General features: G+C 45.3%; 1 protein-coding gene across 2 annotated transcripts in view; it reads left to right on the plus strand.

Moving 5' to 3' along the window:
- The first annotated feature begins 790 nt into the window (after window positions 1–790).
- ACE2 (angiotensin converting enzyme 2) overlaps window positions 791–16,678 on the plus strand; it is a 31,337-nt gene continuing 15,449 nt past the window's right edge. The window contains exons 1-8 of one of the 2 annotated variants that reach the window (XM_065072640.1): window positions 791–1,372; window positions 5,681–6,002; window positions 9,433–9,591; window positions 11,516–11,609; window positions 12,375–12,518; window positions 13,824–13,936; window positions 14,449–14,557; window positions 15,265–15,362. In XM_065072640.1, the coding sequence (XP_064928712.1) occupies window positions 5,814–6,002; window positions 9,433–9,591; window positions 11,516–11,609; window positions 12,375–12,518; window positions 13,824–13,936; window positions 14,449–14,557; window positions 15,265–15,362 (906 nt within the window). In that variant the 5' untranslated portion in view covers window positions 791–1,372; window positions 5,681–5,813. Of the gene's footprint in view, window positions 1,373–1,785; window positions 1,904–5,680; window positions 6,003–9,432; window positions 9,592–11,515; window positions 11,610–12,374; window positions 12,519–13,823; window positions 13,937–14,448; window positions 14,558–15,264; window positions 15,363–16,678 lie in introns of those variants that run through there. The other variant, XM_065072630.1, reaches the window with a different exon arrangement.

A 16,678-nucleotide genomic window follows, 5' to 3' on the forward strand; every position in this document is an offset into this window, starting at 1 on the left:
CTTCATTTGTTGGACAAGGTGACTTCTGGTAATGAACAAGGAATTCTGCAAGGAATGCAGAATATTGTGCCCCTGAATAGTTCCCTCTCCTCTATCTCCATAACATACAGTCTTGAGTTTGACTGTGGCCTTCAGCAATGCAAGCTATGACACTTTATGGTATCCTAATTTAACCTGCTGATTGGTATAATACTCTGCCTTCCTGAAAATCATTCTGCTTCAAAGCTTTCTCCTAAAACTTGCAAAACCACTTTGGTTTCCTGATGCTTCAGGCAACTGTCAACATCTTTTCACAGCTCCTGATGTGGTCTTCAGATCTGGGGCTTGCCCCTACCTACAGGACACTTGCCTCCCTGGTGATGCTGAACACAATTTGACCTGGGGAAGAGCCACCAGCCTGCGCCTCCCTTGGAGCACAAAGGAGCCACACAGAGCTGACAGCTTCTCTTTAGTCTGAAATCCAGGGAGCGAAGCAACCTGTCTTGGGACAGGAGGTTGTGGAGGGATGTGGATTAGTCGTCCAAGACACTGGCCCCAGGCTTGGGCCAGCGGGGTGCAAACCTCTCCCTGCTCTGGGAGGCTCACTGGGAGATGGCTGCGTGGCCAAGCCAGCTGCAGAAGCTGGGCACAAGCCAGGTAGCAACCCCCTCACTTCTTCCCCACTGAGATGGACGCCCTGAGTGTGGAGCAGTGGTTGGGGAGTCTCTGTGCTCTGGACTTGCTGCCTGGACCTCCGTTCCCACCGGGCAGCAGGGAATTAATCCGACCAGCTGCTGCTCTGCCCTGTCTCATTGCTGCAGAGAAAGAGCCAGCTAAGCCCAAACTGCTGATTCTTGAGCCGAGGCTGGCTGCTGGTGCGTGCCTTTTGCACAGGAGCTGCTTCGGGGTGGCTCAGAAGACGAGCAGAATGGGCTGAGCCTGCCTGCAGAGGAGCAGAGATGTCTGTCCTTGTCACTGCCACACAGCTCTGCTCCACACCTGGAGAGGAGACACAGGGATCTCGTGAAATGCCCCTGTTATGAGAGGGATCTCAGTGCAGGCTGAGAGCAGCTGGTGAGCCGGAGAGGGCTTTTGTCTGAGAAGAGGCCGCTGTCACGCATGCAGAAGAGTTAGTCATGTGAGAAAAAAGGCAGCTCTGGGGATTAAAAAGACTATTTGCCCAGCCCCCAGTTCAAAGCACGAGGAAGAGGGAGAGGATCTGGGATTGCCCCCCCCAGCCATGCCCAGGTGCAGCTGTGGCAGGGCAGCCCTTCTCCAAATGATACTGCTGTGTCAGGGTGAAGCACAGAGGGGCTGAAGCCACCCCCAAGCTGTCCACTGCCTCTACAAAGCCACTTTGGAGTGGGGACTCCTCAGAACAAGGATTTGACAGGTATTTAACTGATGTGAGCTGCTCTTTGGCAAACAGCGGAGGAGCCGCGGCTGCAGCCCTGTGCAGGTAGTGGGGTGGCTGTCCTGGGGCAGCTCGTCCTTCCTGGGGATGCTCCAGGCCAGGCAGCCCCACTGCTGTGCAGCCACAGCCCTTCATATCCCCCCTCTGCAAATCGGTCACCGAATAATGCTTCTGTCCGTCTTTTATGTGCTGGGCAGTATGACAAAGTATAGCAGAGAGCTTAAGCGGTGCTCCTGCCTGGAAAAAATAGCCTGATAATGATATTTTAAGCAATTTTAAGGATGTGTGGTGCCCAATGCGCAACACGGTGGTTTCTTATTGAGGCATTCCCTAAATGCAATTCTCTGTTATTACAGTTGTAGTTTCATAGCACAGCTCAGCCAACAACATGAGTGATGAGGCAGAAAAATGCTTTTACAAAGCCAGGGTACAGCTGAATGTTTGTGGGCAGCTGTTTAAGCAGATGTCAGACAACTCAGACCCTGGGGACTACTGGACTGGGAGTATCAGGTAGGAGCTGGGAACCACAGCTCAGGCTGCAGATCCACAGGGTGGAGGGGAGGACTGGCACACTGGAGGAGAATGAGCCTGTGCTATCATGTCCAGCATGGTCAGCATGGCCACTGGGTTGATGGAGGTGATTCTGGCCTTCTACTCCGCTTTGGTGAGACCCCACCTGGAGTCCTGCATCCAGCTCTGGAGCCCTCAGCACAGGAAAGACATGGACCTGTTGGAGAGGGGCCAGAGGAGGCCTCAAAAATGATCAGAGGGCTGGAACAGCTCTGCTGTGAGGACAGGCTGAGAGAGTTGGGGTTGTTCAGCCTGGAGAAGAGAAGGCTCCAAGGAGACCTTATTGTGGCCTTTCAGTACTTAAAAGGGGCCTATAAGAAAAACGGGGACAGACTTTTTAGCAGGGCCTGTTGCGACAGGACAAGGGGTAATGGTTTTAAACTAAAGGAGGGGAGATTCAAGCCAGACATGGGGAAGAAATTTTTTGCAATGAGGGTGGTGAGACACTGTTCCAGATTGCCCAGAGAGGTGGTAGATGCCCCATCCCTGGAGACATTCCAGGCCAGGCTGGATGGGACTCTGAGCAACCTGATGTAGTTGAAGATGTCCCTGCTCATCGCAGGGGGTTGGACTAGATGACCTTTGAAGGTCCCTTCCAAGCCAAATTATTCTATGAGTCTATGATTTTATGTCAGGGTACTCACAGCCCTTGCACTGTAATGGTGGTAAACTGACATAGTTGTCTTTGCTCTGAGCCAAGCAGGCTGGCTGCCATTGCGTACAACAACCTATTTGATCAAGACCAGATTTTAACTCCTGGTTGCTCCTCTCCTGTCACCCACACCCAATGGCTGCCTCCTACCTGCCCTTGCTGGAGGTTTGTATTTCTTGAAAAGGCTCAGGGTTCTTCCTTTTCTCAGTTGTTTGCTGTTTCCTTTTTTCTGTGGCACAAACTGTCTCCATGTTCCTGCCAGCTTTCCAGACCAGACTGAAGGTCCACCCCCATAAATGCTTCCAGCTCATCCATGTATCTTCTCCTCACTGACCTGCTGTCACTGTCTCAGACTACACAAATCACTCCCAGCTCAGAGCCCGGACATCCTGCAGAAAGCCTGCCATGTAGTAAGACTGACACAAACAAGACTGTATGCAGTGGTTTTCCATTTGTCTGCTCCCTGGGAGCAAATCCATCCCTTAAAGTATGAAGTATGTGGAGTCTGGTAGCTCCCCACTATTGTAACATGGGTTTTCAAACCATAAGTTCGTGCTAATTCACCTCAGAGCTTAAAGGTTTTTCTCTTGTGTTAAGGCAATGGCAAGAAAAGTGCCGTGTAACTCTTATATTATTCCTCAGATATGATATCAAGTATTGCATTTAGGTATGCAACAGAAAAAAACCTAGAAATAAGGCAAAAAACTTGCAGTGTAGTTCTCCGTGCTACATTTTCAGCTGACGATGCTTGCATACACACTTAAATGCAGATGCAGAAGCACTCTGCTATGTGAAATGAAGTGACACCGTTCTCTCCCCTCCAGGTATCCCTCAAGTATCCCAGAGCCTGGGGGCCCCTGGGTGTCGCAGGCACCCCTTGGGGCTTCAGGGCTGTATGTGGGCAGGAGTAGGGGCGCACAGGTGACTCCTGCACCAAGGCAGCGAGACACCAACTGTTAGGGCTGCCCCCAGGGAAGGCACCAGAGTACTGCAAAAGGGGAAAAAATAACACCTGCATGTAAAAAGGGAATTTTGGGTCAGGCAGCCCTGTTTTAGTACCCTAAAAGTAATGGGTCCCATCATTCTATGATTAACTTACCAGCATAAAAATGAAAATAAGAGTTAAAGCAAATTGTCAACATAGTCTCTGTTCTCTACCGGAGGAGAAGGAATCATATCAAGGTAATAAGAGACATCATTCTCTGCTCTGACAGACAACAGATGAAACAATGACACAAAAACCTTACAACATTTCACCACACGACAGTCTCTCTGGCAAATTAAGGTAAGGTGAGCTAGACAAGAATTACAAAAGGCACATAATTACTTAAAAAACATGCTGCATGGTTCTCAGTCAAGGAGAGGGGCCATTTTAAGTGATAGCTCTCCTGGGCCTTGCTGTAGCCCATATGATCTGGATGTCGGAAGAGAAAGCCTTTTAATAGATTTGTGGGTATTGCCAAGCTGGGAGTCCTTTGAAGGATTACAATTCCAAATGAGTATATAAAATTGGAAAAGTGGTCTGAAATCAGTGTGATGATGGACTTCAGCCCAGGCAAATTAAAAATGCTTTAATGAGTGCCACCCTAGATCCAGATGTACAGAGACAAAAAGGGGAATGGCAGAGCCAGTAGCAGTGCTACTGGGAAAGGACCAGAGTGGGTCACAACCTGAATATGAGTCAATGGTTGTCTAATTTTGCCAGAAAGAATGTGTGTTTCAACAAGGTACAGCACATATGATACAGACAGTGACTGCAGTACTCACTGATCATTGATAAGGTTTTTGTTATGATTAGATTTCAACACCATTGCTGAAGAAGCACAAATTGTGGTGAGTCTGGATGACACCGAGAAAAGTAACATGGAGCTTAGGGAACGTGACTTCTGGGGAAGGGTTGAGTGGATGTTGTTGACCTTCTTTTGGAAAAATAAAAGATCGTTAGAGGATTGCACAAGCATGACAGAGATCTCCTGTCCCTGGTTCACAGAACATGGCTATTAGAAGATCTTGAAACAAGGTGCTTCCTCAAGGTCCCTGGTTTCTGGCTCTGCTTGCTGAGAACGCCTGCTGCTGGTGGCCCTGCTGAGACTGTGTCATGTTCAGCCTGTCACAGATGGGAGGGCTGGAGTTCTTTTCTTGGGGTTTGACAGTGTAGGGCCTGATTGCTGCTGCTTCCATGTAGACTCATAGCGGTTTTGGCGAAGCTCTGCCGGGAACTGGAAACCAACTGCGTGGATGTGGCTGCAGAGTTGCATCTCGAAAAGCTCCCTCTCCTCAAAAGAACAAACAATCAACCCCTCCAAAAAACCCAACCAAGTGACCCTGAGCAAAAATAGACTAATTTAAAATGTTCTAAGGTATTGTCACATCAATAACACTCAACCTAAGCTACATTTCCAGAACAAATTCAGATATTGATTTTCCCATTGATTTGCAGTAAATGCTAGGTTCCTAGCTAGATTAGTAAAGGTATTTAGATATTAAACTGGATTCATCTTAGTAGTCTTAGTCATCTTAGTACTTAGATCCAGTTGATTTATAGTTAAGATTAGGTCTCTACGCAAGATGCTGTGATCTCACAAACTGTCTTGCTATGTTTTGATAGTTCAGTAAATACCCTTAGAAATCTGACCTTAAATGCCCTCAGTCACTTTGAAAATGAGGTAGATTCTGCAAATCACTTGGGCTTTGCAAAGCCTTCTAAAACTTGGGCCTAAATACCCAACCAGATACCCCATATCAGGCTAAACAGGGTTTCTTCTTGCCTGGAAGATAAGGTTCATGGCTTTGTGTTTCAGTGAAGTTTCTAAATATTTTTACAGCTTATCACTAACCTGTTAAAGGATTCACAGATTCTGAGCTACCAAAGACACAGGCAGGCTACAGATAAAGTGACCAGCTGTATCATTGACAGCACATTTGGGAAACATTAACTAAAAGTAAAAGCCCTTCATAAGAAGGCCATAAAATGGCAGGAGTAATTATGTTTTTCCAAAGTTAATAATTGACTTTTGTTTATTTGGCTTTTTATAAAAAACATTTTCCTTTCTCTCTTACAACAGATAAAACCTATAAAAGGCCTGGCAGATTGGATTCAGCCTTTTTTCTTGAAAAGCTTGAAGGCTGATGAGACAGAGCCTGACAGAGAAGCTTACGTGAGGAAACCTACTTTGTTGGGAGATTCTCAGCCTAGACATGGATATGTTGGTCTGCATCTGGCTTCTCTGTGGTCTGATTGCTGTTGTGAGCCCACAGACTGTCACACAACAAGCCCAAATGTTTCTGGAAGAGTTTAACAAGAGGGCAGAAGATATCAACTATGAAAGCTCCCTTGCCTCATGGAACTACAACACCAACATCACTGATGAGACTGCCAGGAAAATGGTAAGTACTCTGTCCTGTGGGTTTTACTGTTCTTTTAGGAATCTGACAGCTGCTTTCTAGTTTATTTTGGTTCCACCAAGGTTGGCTGAAATTCTGCTGCTACTTTTTTGGTGGCTGTGGTTTAGTTTCAGGAGGGTAGAGGGGCTTGCTTTGACATAGCAATGCCTCACTGGAGATTCCTGGGCCATTAGCATCCTCTACAGCCCAGAGCTGGTGCCTGGGATGCCCTTGCACTGCATGGGGATGGCCAGAGGCTGGACATGTCCCTAGCCATCACCTCGAGTCACCCCAGTGAGCAGAGGGAAGAGGGAAGGGAGCACTGCATGTTCAGCCCTAAAATCTGAGCTGGATGGAGAGCGACACCTTCTTTCGCTCAGGGTCCAACACCACCAGCACCTCCTGGGATGGTCTTCTCTCAGGACCTGGGCTTGGTGCTGCCATGTGACATGAGGGAGGGGGATTCAAATCTTGTCAATCTTCTGGGTGTAGACATTCTATTAAATGTTTGCTGATAGTTTTATATAGTGGTCCACACCCTTTACCAGTGGGGGACCTTTCTCCCCAAGCCCCACCACTCTTCTCGTAGTCAGGGCTGCTGGTAGAGGTATTAAACTTTTAGTACAGTGGTCTAGCACGTTGGTTTGAAAGTCAATGCCTGTCTGCGGGAAGGACCACAGCATTTGTACTTGCACTATCTTGCAACACAGTTCTCCTGTCTTCTAAACACCAGCTTCTAGCTGACGCAGCCACTGGGGTCTCTAAGCAAGTGTCATGTTTGCCAAGAGCAGTCAGCCATGAGCTGGCTGGTTACTGATACTGCCATGCCTCAGCCCAGCATCTCGTAACCTTGGAGCCTTCCAAAATGAACAAAAACACCTTGAATTTTGTAGTTGTGTGTCTTTTAAAGTCAACTCAAGTTCTAGAGGAAAACAATTCAGAGCATAAATAAAAGCCGAACATCCTCTGAGTAATGGTTTAAGTCTTCTACTTTGTGGCCTTATAGCTTAATTAAAACACGGTTTAATTATTGTATTTCTTAATTAAAGCAAGGAGACTGGTTGCTGGAAGAAATCCTAATGACTAACCATTGCCAATCTGGAATGTTTTCTGAGGCACCAGGTACTTAAACTGTAATGTTTCCAAACACGCAAAATGAAAGCCCCATATAATACTTCTAGCATTAATGAGATGATAATAAAATACGTGAGGAGATACCAGCAATAAAGACCAATTAGTCCAGTGCTCAAAGAGGATGTTTTCTCTCGCTTGCTCTCCTCAGTAGCATTGGTAATAAACCTACTGCTTACCCTTCTCCCTTTCTGCTGGAGGAGCAGAGTTAATGAATACTGTCCTTTCTGTCTCCTTCCCATCCATTTTCCTTGTAAATTAGGCCACAAACCCTGTCCTCTGACTTATCAAGCAATTCCTCTAATTGGAAAATATCAAATAAAAAAAATCAAATCAAATAAAATTTTTATCAAATAAAAATCAAATAGCAAGCTAACTTCTTTCCCCTGGCTTTTGTAGACAAAGAGCCCCCTCTTCTGCCCCACTGCTCCTAAGGCACCTCTCCATCCCTGCCTAGGGCAAGGAGTTCAGAAGCAGATTTACACAGTGATGCTCTTCTGGGTGCTTATCAAGCTCTTGCCCACTGAGCTTTGCAAGCTCCTGGGCAGTGGCAGAACTATTTCATAGAATCATAGAATAGTTTTGGTTGGAAGGGACCTTCAAAGGTCATCTAGTCCAACCCCCTGCAATAAGCAGGGACATCTTCAACTAGATCAGGTTGCTCAGAGCCCTGTCCAGCCTGGCCTGGAATGTCTCCAGGGATGGGGCGTCTACCACCTCTCTGGGCAACCTGGGCCAGTGTTTCACCACCCTCATTGTAAAAAATTTCTTCCTCATGTCTAGCCTGAATCTCCCCTCTTTTAGTCTAAAACCATTACCCCTTCTTGTATCATAAGAGGCCCTCCTCAGAAGTCTGTCCTCATCTTTCTTACAGGCCTCTTTTAAGTACTAAAAGGCTGCAATAAGATCTTCCTGGAGCCTTCTCTTCTCCAGGCTGAACAACCCCAACTCTCTCAGCCTGTCCTCACAGCAGAGCTGTTCCAGCCCTCTGATCATTTTTGAGGCCTCCTCTGGCCCCTCTCCAACAGGTCCATGTCTTTCTTGTACTGAGGGCTCCACAGACAGACACAGGACTGCAGGTGGGGTCTCACCAGAGATGAGTAGTGAAGCAGATATATAGCAGAAATATAGCAGAGTAAGTTGCTGAATGTTTGTTCTGCTCCTGTGAAGGTGAGAGGTTGGAAAGCCACCCAGGGATTGCTGCCCTCCCACAGGGGGGCTGCATGGGCAGGGAGAGATGCAGGGATGGGACTGCCAAGGGCTTACATCTGCCACCACTTCTCTGCACCAGAGCCTGATCAGGTATCGAGGGTCCATCACGCATGGGGCCAGACAACCCAGGGACAGCTCTGTTGGGAGCATTGACCTTGCCCTGAGTTTGCACAAGGGGGAGGTGCACCTGAAAGTGCCCTTCAGGCACAACATAAAAATGACATCTGTTTTCTGATGCCTCAGCAGGGAGAAACAGGTGTTACAGACACCCTCTCCACAACCTGTGAAGTTCTGGCACAAACACAATTAATTAAACTGTCCCAAGGACCCAGGTTAATTAGTACTGTTCTTGTTGTCATTTTGGATGGGTGCTGATGTGCTAAAATGTGTACAAAGACATGAAAAAAAAGATGAATAAGACAGTCCCAAATCCAAATAACATTCTTATGGTGCCATTTTTGCAGTGAAATTTGGGAGTTCCATGTGTCAAGGTATGTAATTGCAGCAGTGGTAAAAACAATTTCATTCAGAAGACTCAGGTTTTGCATGCCCAATTTAGACACCTGTTTAGACCCTCTTGCGCCCAACCATAATGTCTAATTTACCAAACTTCAGAAGAAAGTCATATTGCATAAAGAAAGGACTCAATATCTTGTCTGCTGTCTGTCACTGCTGCTGAAGGAGAATTGGGGGATGGCATCTGGGTCACAGCCCTCTTGTGCCCTCGCTTGTATCTGGTTTTTGTGACTCACAGGCCGGCTGAGGAAAGCACTAAGGGAAGAATACTTGGTGATTTAGAATAGCAAGGAACAGTTAGGTGATGCTGGATCAATTATAACCAGCATAGTGTGAGAAGACAGTCCTGCTTTTTGTTATTTCCAAAGGAAAATGTTTGTCTGGATGTGTGAATAAACCAAAGCCAAAATGTTCTCCAGCTGTTTCACTGCACAGTGCAAGTGCTCAACCACAATTCACAGGTGGTGCCCACGAATGAAATTCTCCCTGGAAATAACATTTTCACCCACTGAGTACATCAGGCTGCTGCACTCTTTTGGCAAAGTAATTCAGGGTTTGTGTAAACCTCTTTCAGAACGAGGCAGGTGCCAAGTGGTCTGCATTTTACAACGAGGCCTCCAGGAATGCCAGCAGCTTCCCATTAACCAGCATCCAGGATGATCTCACCAGGCTCCAGATCCAGACTCTCCAGGAAAGAGGGTCGTCTGTGCTGTCACCAGAAAAATATAGCAGAGTAAGTTGCTGGATGTAGCTCATTTTTGCCAGGTGAGTTGAGCTGCCTTCCACAACACGTCTGAGGGAGGGCACGGCGCTTCTCTCGGTATGATGCTGTACCCCAGCATCGCCATGGAGAATGTACCTATGCAAGGTGATCACGGCAGTTCGGGACTGGAAGGGGTGTCTGGCTTAGGAAGCTGGTTCCTGCTCAAGTCAGCAGTTTTGCCCTGTAATCTGTGCAGCAAATTTCAGATGCACACACACGCCTCAGACTTGTCTTTGCATAAATGGCTGGATTAGTCATCAGAGGAAAAGAGGACTTGCGGTAAGTTCTTGGCTAAGTCCTGACCTAGGGCAATGAGCAGGCAGAGATAGGTGAAAGGACATTCAATGAATCAAAAAGGTGGAGGTGAAGGAAGTCTTTCTTGCTCTGCACACGATGCATTATCAGACTGTGAAAAAGAGAGGGTGTTTCTATACAGCGAGTGCCCTGGGTTGCCTGAAGTCAGAAAGGGTTGGTGACCTCCTTCCACAGAAAGCTGCTGAAGGCCAGCATTTAGCAGGACTCATAACAAGATTTGATGTTTCCACTGACAAGCTCATGTAAAAGGAATATATATGGTTAACAACTACATTTAGAATTGCAGTGAGCAGCTGTACAGACTGAAAAGAGATTTAGAACCGAAGACCTGAGAGTTAAATTAATTTCCTGTTGCTTGAAGATCAAATTGAAACACAGTGTTGAGTTAGGGGATCCTACAGTCCTGATTATAGAAGGATCGTGAGATTTTTCTGCTAAGATCAGCAGTGTTAACCACTGTGCAAGAAAAGCAGCGGACTGGCTGGACCTCCTGTCTGGTCCAGATGAGATGTGTTCCTGGAAGGACAGATTACCTTGGTGGGAATGCTGACAGTTCATACAAATGTATTTATTTTAGAGCACAGCAGTGCACTGATGGTAATGCTGTCTCTGTTGAGGAGGCATTTTCTTCATTATCCTGCCTGTTTAGACACTTGCAGTTTCCTAGATAAAGGGCCTTGAGGGCTGAAATTGTTGATTCTTGCTTGAAAAGTTATTCTTTTTTTTTTGCGCAGTCTGATGGATTCCATAATATTGAGGTATTCTTTATTGCTACAGAAATTTCTCTGGGTGCTGACTTATTTTAATGCTGACAGGAATAAAGTTGGAGCTAGTCATTAACTACCCCTCCCACTGACAGCTCTACATAGTTCTGATTTAAAGCTTTAAATGAGAAATAGCATAGTCCTAAAGCAAAAGCTAAAAGTGGTGCATGTTTTTCTCAAGGTGCAAAACCCCCAAAATATTAAAACCAACCAGCCAAAAAAACCCCCCAAACAGAGGTATGTAGCATAGCTTCTGAGACAGAGCTAAATGATTTCAGATGCATTTGGCCTTCAGCTGACCCAAGACATGAGCCTTAACTTCTCTGTAACAGAATATAAGCAGATTTATGCAGTCAGTGTGATGCTATGTTAAAAATCCACAACAGTCACCCTGGCAGCACCTGCAGAAGGGGCCCTTTTTGTGCCATTCAAAACCATGATCTACCTGGAAGGTTTAGGTGGGGCCATGCTTACGGAAGCACATTGCTAAACTTTATAGTTTTATTGCTGCTCTCTATTTATATGTCTCTCATGATAGTCTATGCTCATTAAATCCCAAGCTTTGTCTGACTGGATACTAAGGACCTGTAGATTATGTCATATATTTGGGAGATTATCTGTCTTTTCCGGCTAGGTCCTGGCTCAGTAATGCATTTAGGCAAATTCTTTCATTAATCTCGACTGAGTTTAAACATATGCTTAAATGTTAAGCTGGTAGGTGAAGTGTTGAATAGAGCACTTAAGGAATTAGCATAATTGGCTGTTATTTTGTACAGAGTGCATTTCTAACGGGCTATCTCACATGTAACTTGCAGCTGAGCACTGTGTTAAATACTATGAGTACCATCTACAGCACCGGGACTGTCTGTAAAATCAACGAACCGTCAGAGTGTTTGGTGCTGGAGCCAGGTACGGTACTAACCACTGTCCCTCCTGTGTCCTTTATACTGAGGGTTCAAAAAGAAAAAGCCCAAGGGTGGCTCCTAACTGCAGGAGAACTGGCTGTAGTTTCAGCAGAAATATACTGCTACCTCAAGCTTACTCATAATCTAATTGCACCTTGCTGTTCTGGGACCTCTAGCAGGCCTGCTGCCCATGAGACCTAATGTCTCATACCCTTAAGAGACAGAATTTGGAGAGGGCTGCTCATTATGTGACAGACTGCTTATCACCTATGGTTTGCTTGCATTGCAGAAAGTCTAAGTTTTTGCGCTATCATCAAAGTCCTTTTGCACTCAACGTTGCAGTGAGGCCAGTCCCAAGAACACTATCAACTTGAGCTAATGCATGGAGCATGGTTGATTTAAAGGACTCAGCATCTGCTCCGTGTCTCTTATAGAGAAGGGGAAACCTTAAGTCAGAAAAGGATGCAATAAAATAATAGGATATTTTAGTATATCAAACACAAAGTGTTTTCTTCGGAGTTAATAAAATTTCTTTCACTTTGGCTCATTTGCCTGCTGTGAAACCAAAATAAAGATTCCGCTTTTTCAAGGCCTAGTACTTTTTTGTTTGTTTGTTTGTTTGTTTGTTTTGTTTGGTTTTGGTTTTTTGTTTGTTTGTTTTTGTTTTGTTTTGTTTTGTTTTGATTTGTTTTGTTTTGTTTTGTTTTGTTTTGTTTTGTTTTGTTTTTGTTTTTGTTTTGTTTTGTTTTGTTTTGTTTTGTTCTGACAGGTCTGGACACTATTATGGCTAACAGCACCGATTATCATGAAAGACTGTGGGCCTGGGAAGGCTGGAGAGCTGATGTTGGCAGGATGATGAGACCATTATACAAAGAATATGTTGAACTTAAAAACGAGGTTGCAACGCTTAATGGTAAATCACATTTTTTGTATATTTTGTTTTTCTAGCATACCACGGTCTTGCACAATTTGCAGAAGAATTCAAAACCCATACTTTTTTACACATCGATGAGCAGCATTTTGTACATCATTTGCTCATGGTGTGCACGTTGCAAAGCCAGAGACAGTGCAGACAGGTGCCAATGACTAGATCAGAGGCCTGTCACCAGCCTGGAGCAAAAGGGAGATGTCTTTGCTGGCACCTTTGTGAAATCCCATGGTGTATCAGTGCCCTTCGTTAGATAATGCCTTACTCAGAACTGCATTGCTTGTGACTTATGGGCAAGCATGCTCAATTTTGAAAACTTTCGAGTACTGCTGAATCTTGGCAAGGTCTCCTTTTTTCTGTTGGCCTTGACCTTCTTGCACTAACTACAAGAACTGGTATAATACATTTAAAAGTATTATTCTCTAACGAGAATTATCAGATTTGGTAGGTCTGGGCCAGCAGTTGCATCCAGGTGCTTAAAAAGGATCTTGCACCAAGGGAAGGGTGCTTCCCATCAGAGATCTCCACACAGACCATAGGGAACTGTCTTTTTAAGGAACAATGGTGGGTGGCTGCTAATTTTCTTTGGGGGTCTTCTAAAATAGCTTCTGAAGTAACTGTTTCATCTGTCTCTTGGCCAATATACAGCTGTACCACCTACTTTCCTATACTCCTGTAAAGCTGGAGCTAGATACCAGGTATAAGAAATTGTAGTCCAAATAGTTAGACAGGAAAAAACCTGAACATTAAGAATGGTCATTCTGACCTTCTTCCATACCACTAAGGAAGAGACCTCAGGTATGAGCCATTTCTATTCCAGGCTTGATGGAGCTCAGTGGACTGAAAGACCCAGTGAAAACTGGAGTTGAATTTCACTCCTGGTATCTACACCTGCCCTGACAATTTTGTTGCTGGAGGAAGTGGCCCATATTAAATGTCTACCAGCACGTACCTTCTGTGAGAACCCCTTAGCATCCAGCCTGAGCTCAGTCTGCCATCCCTCATGCCTGCAGGAGCTCCTTTCAAGAGTGACATTTTCCTTTGACCTCCATCTCTGGCTGAACTTACTTACCCTAATTAGCAGATAACCATGACTACACGTTCCTCATTTCTTTGAAATACCCCATACCTGCACATCCATTGGACACAGCCTTGGTGGAGCGCTCTCGCCCTCCTAGACCCAGAGCATCTTGCTCTGTGACACTTTGTTTTGCGGAAAAGGCTGCACGTCCTGCAGACCTAAGCAGTGCCATGTGCAATGTCCTGATGTGATGTGTCCATGCTTTACAGGTTATTCTGACTACGGAGATTACTGGAGAGCAAATTATGAAGCAGACTATCTGGAAGAATACAAATACAGCCGTGACCAGCTGGTTGAAGATGTGGAGAAGACATTTGAGCAGGTAGAGGCAGGAAAAACTCTCACCTGGGCCATGGGCTTGTGTTTTGTGATGGTGTGTTCACATGTTGTGAAGGAAGACGAGACCTGCTCTAAAGTAGCTGATCTTGGTCTACGTGCAGTAACAGACACTGGGGGGCATACGTGACATTTTTACCTCTGCAACCATTCTAGGACCAGGTTGGTCCCCTCGGGTTGCACTGTGCCAAAGGCTAGGAAAGAGGGAGCTCTACAGATCTATGTTTCTCCTCCAGGTAGGGCCCATGGAAGGAGGTATGTTTCCCATGGGGTAGATGGCATCCTTGATACTCACATCTGAATGAGCAGGACTTCTAAGGCTAGGATCTGTACTTGGCGCTTGAGCTCAGATGCAGGGGGCAAATCTCAGCTGCAGGTTTGGGGTGCACTTACCTGCCAGGAAAATTTAATCAGAGACACCTTTGAGGCTCTCTGTTTTGGAGGGACAAGTGGGGTAAAGAGAAAATAATTGGCTTCCTTCTCCTCCTCTGCTTTCAGATAAAACCTCTGTACCAGCAGCTGCATGCCTACGTGAGGCACCGGCTGGAGCAGGTCTATGGCCCCAAGCTCATCAGCTCCACAGGATGCCTCCCTGCTCACCTGCTGGGTATGTCAATATGGCCTGACTTTGTACACAGAACAGTCACTTTCAAGACACATGAGAACAGAGTAATCTGCCTGTTTAACCAAGATATTAAGAAACAGGCTACAGATAAGAGAAGGAGAGAGGACAAATAGAGAAGTCTGGAAGAGGTGACATGGGTGCTTAGCAGCAGAGGCAGGTGAGGACGGCACATGTCCTTGTCCTCACTGGATCTGGTGGCACCTAGCTCAAAACTCCAGCACTGGGCTGGGACATTGCCCTACCTGATGCAGCACATGTCTTCCTTAGAAATGACATTTTTTTCCACTTTCAAAACTTGTCCTAATCTCCTATGTTTCATGACTTTGCTTTCAAAGCACGCAACATCAAATTTCCAAAATGGTAATGTATATGAATACCACAATGGAGTTCATCTGGACTAACAACATGGACATTCAGTTTTGAGTAGTCCTTTAGGGAGCTGATCAGTCCCAAAAGTGTATTGTACAATAATAGCTGATCTTGGGGAAATAACACGATCTTTGATCTGAGTTTGCCCTATGCATGACCTCCCAGAATTGCTCTCTTCCACTTCATATCTGGATCAGACCTCTTTGGGCATATTGACATCCCTATTTATGACACCGCACAATTTATAAAATTGTCTGGCAATTTTGGACAATACATAGTCAGTCATTTAAAGTATTTCTATGTTTCTCCCTTTTTTGAAGGTGATATGTGGGGTAGATTTTGGACAAATCTGTATCCCTTGACCGTTCCCTATCCAGCCAAACCAAACATTGATGTAACTTCTGCAATGGTTGAAAAGGTAAGACATGCCTTTATTCAATATGCATTCTATAACAAAACTAGATGGCAGAAAAATTACACACCACGTGTCATCTGCTCTCTAGAAAACCATAGCTGCCCTAAGGCAGTCACGCTGCCAGAAAAGTGTCACCTTCCCTTAGCTGTTCTTCTCCACCCTCTTTGAGTGGCTTAATCTTGGCTCCAAGTCTATTTTCCTCAGAGACACCCATCCATTAAGAGATATCTTTTGTACATATAAATATTTCAGGACTCATGTAGTTGGCTGGTATCAAATATGACCTTTGCCATCCATCACCATAATCAAATAGTTTGCATATTGCAGGGTTTTTTTTGCCAGTCTTGTTTATTTGGATACAGCTAGGAAACTGCAATGCTGCCTGTTATCTTTTGATAACTGCATAGCATAAGGTCTGTATTTGAGATCTGTAGTGCTAAGAGACATGACAGCACCTTTACTGGGCCGAGAACATGGGTGAAGATAAGTCTCTGTAGTCTTGCCTCAACTTCACTCCTTCTATAAAATAGAAGGTGATCAGTAGAATTTGTTTTTTGAAATGTGACATTTCACCCAAAATCTACCCTCCTCTCACAGGGAGTGCTCCATGCAAATGTCATGCTGGCAAGAGGAAGAATAGCTGAATTTGATTGATAAGCAGTTTGCACAGGCCTACATTAATCTCACCCCTATTTTACAGTACTGACCCCCTTGTAGACTTAAATTTGTGTATTCTGAAGCACCACCGTGAGGAGGGAAGCATCATTGACAGAGCCTCAGGGCAAAGGCTGGACTCACCCTTGTTGGTGAACGTGTCCAATTTAGGATTCCCATCCAACCAAGCTCTCTGCCACCTAAATCTCTGTGAAAACACAGACCAGTAAATTCAGAGCTCTTGCTGTGCAGAATAATAAAAATGCTGAATGATGTTCGAAAATATTCTGGACGCTAATGTGCTCTGACAAGCAAGTCCTCTAGATGTATTTGCCAGGTTTTATGGTTCTGGTCGAGATGTCTTCTCATGCTCATATAGTAGACATGCAGTTCCACTCCCTCAAACAAGCTGTCCCTGACTGAAGTGGCTGAAGGGTCAGATCCCAGAGCTGACATGCTAGTGACAGGAATATATTTTTTATCTTCTCCACCGTATCTTTTATTGAGGGCTTCTCCGGTTTGGGTCAGGTTCTATCGGCTGAACTTCTGAGTGCAGAAACCTATTTTGTTTAAGAGGAAAATGTTTAATTCCAGTTCCTGACAGAATTTACAGAAGTGCCAAAGGCAGACACTACCATCTTACTCTCAGCAAGTCAGGTCCTGAT

This window comes from Columba livia, chromosome 1 (assembly GCF_036013475.1).
Source record: "Columba livia isolate bColLiv1 breed racing homer chromosome 1, bColLiv1.pat.W.v2, whole genome shotgun sequence".
Lineage (NCBI taxonomy): Eukaryota > Metazoa > Chordata > Aves > Columbiformes > Columbidae > Columba > Columba livia.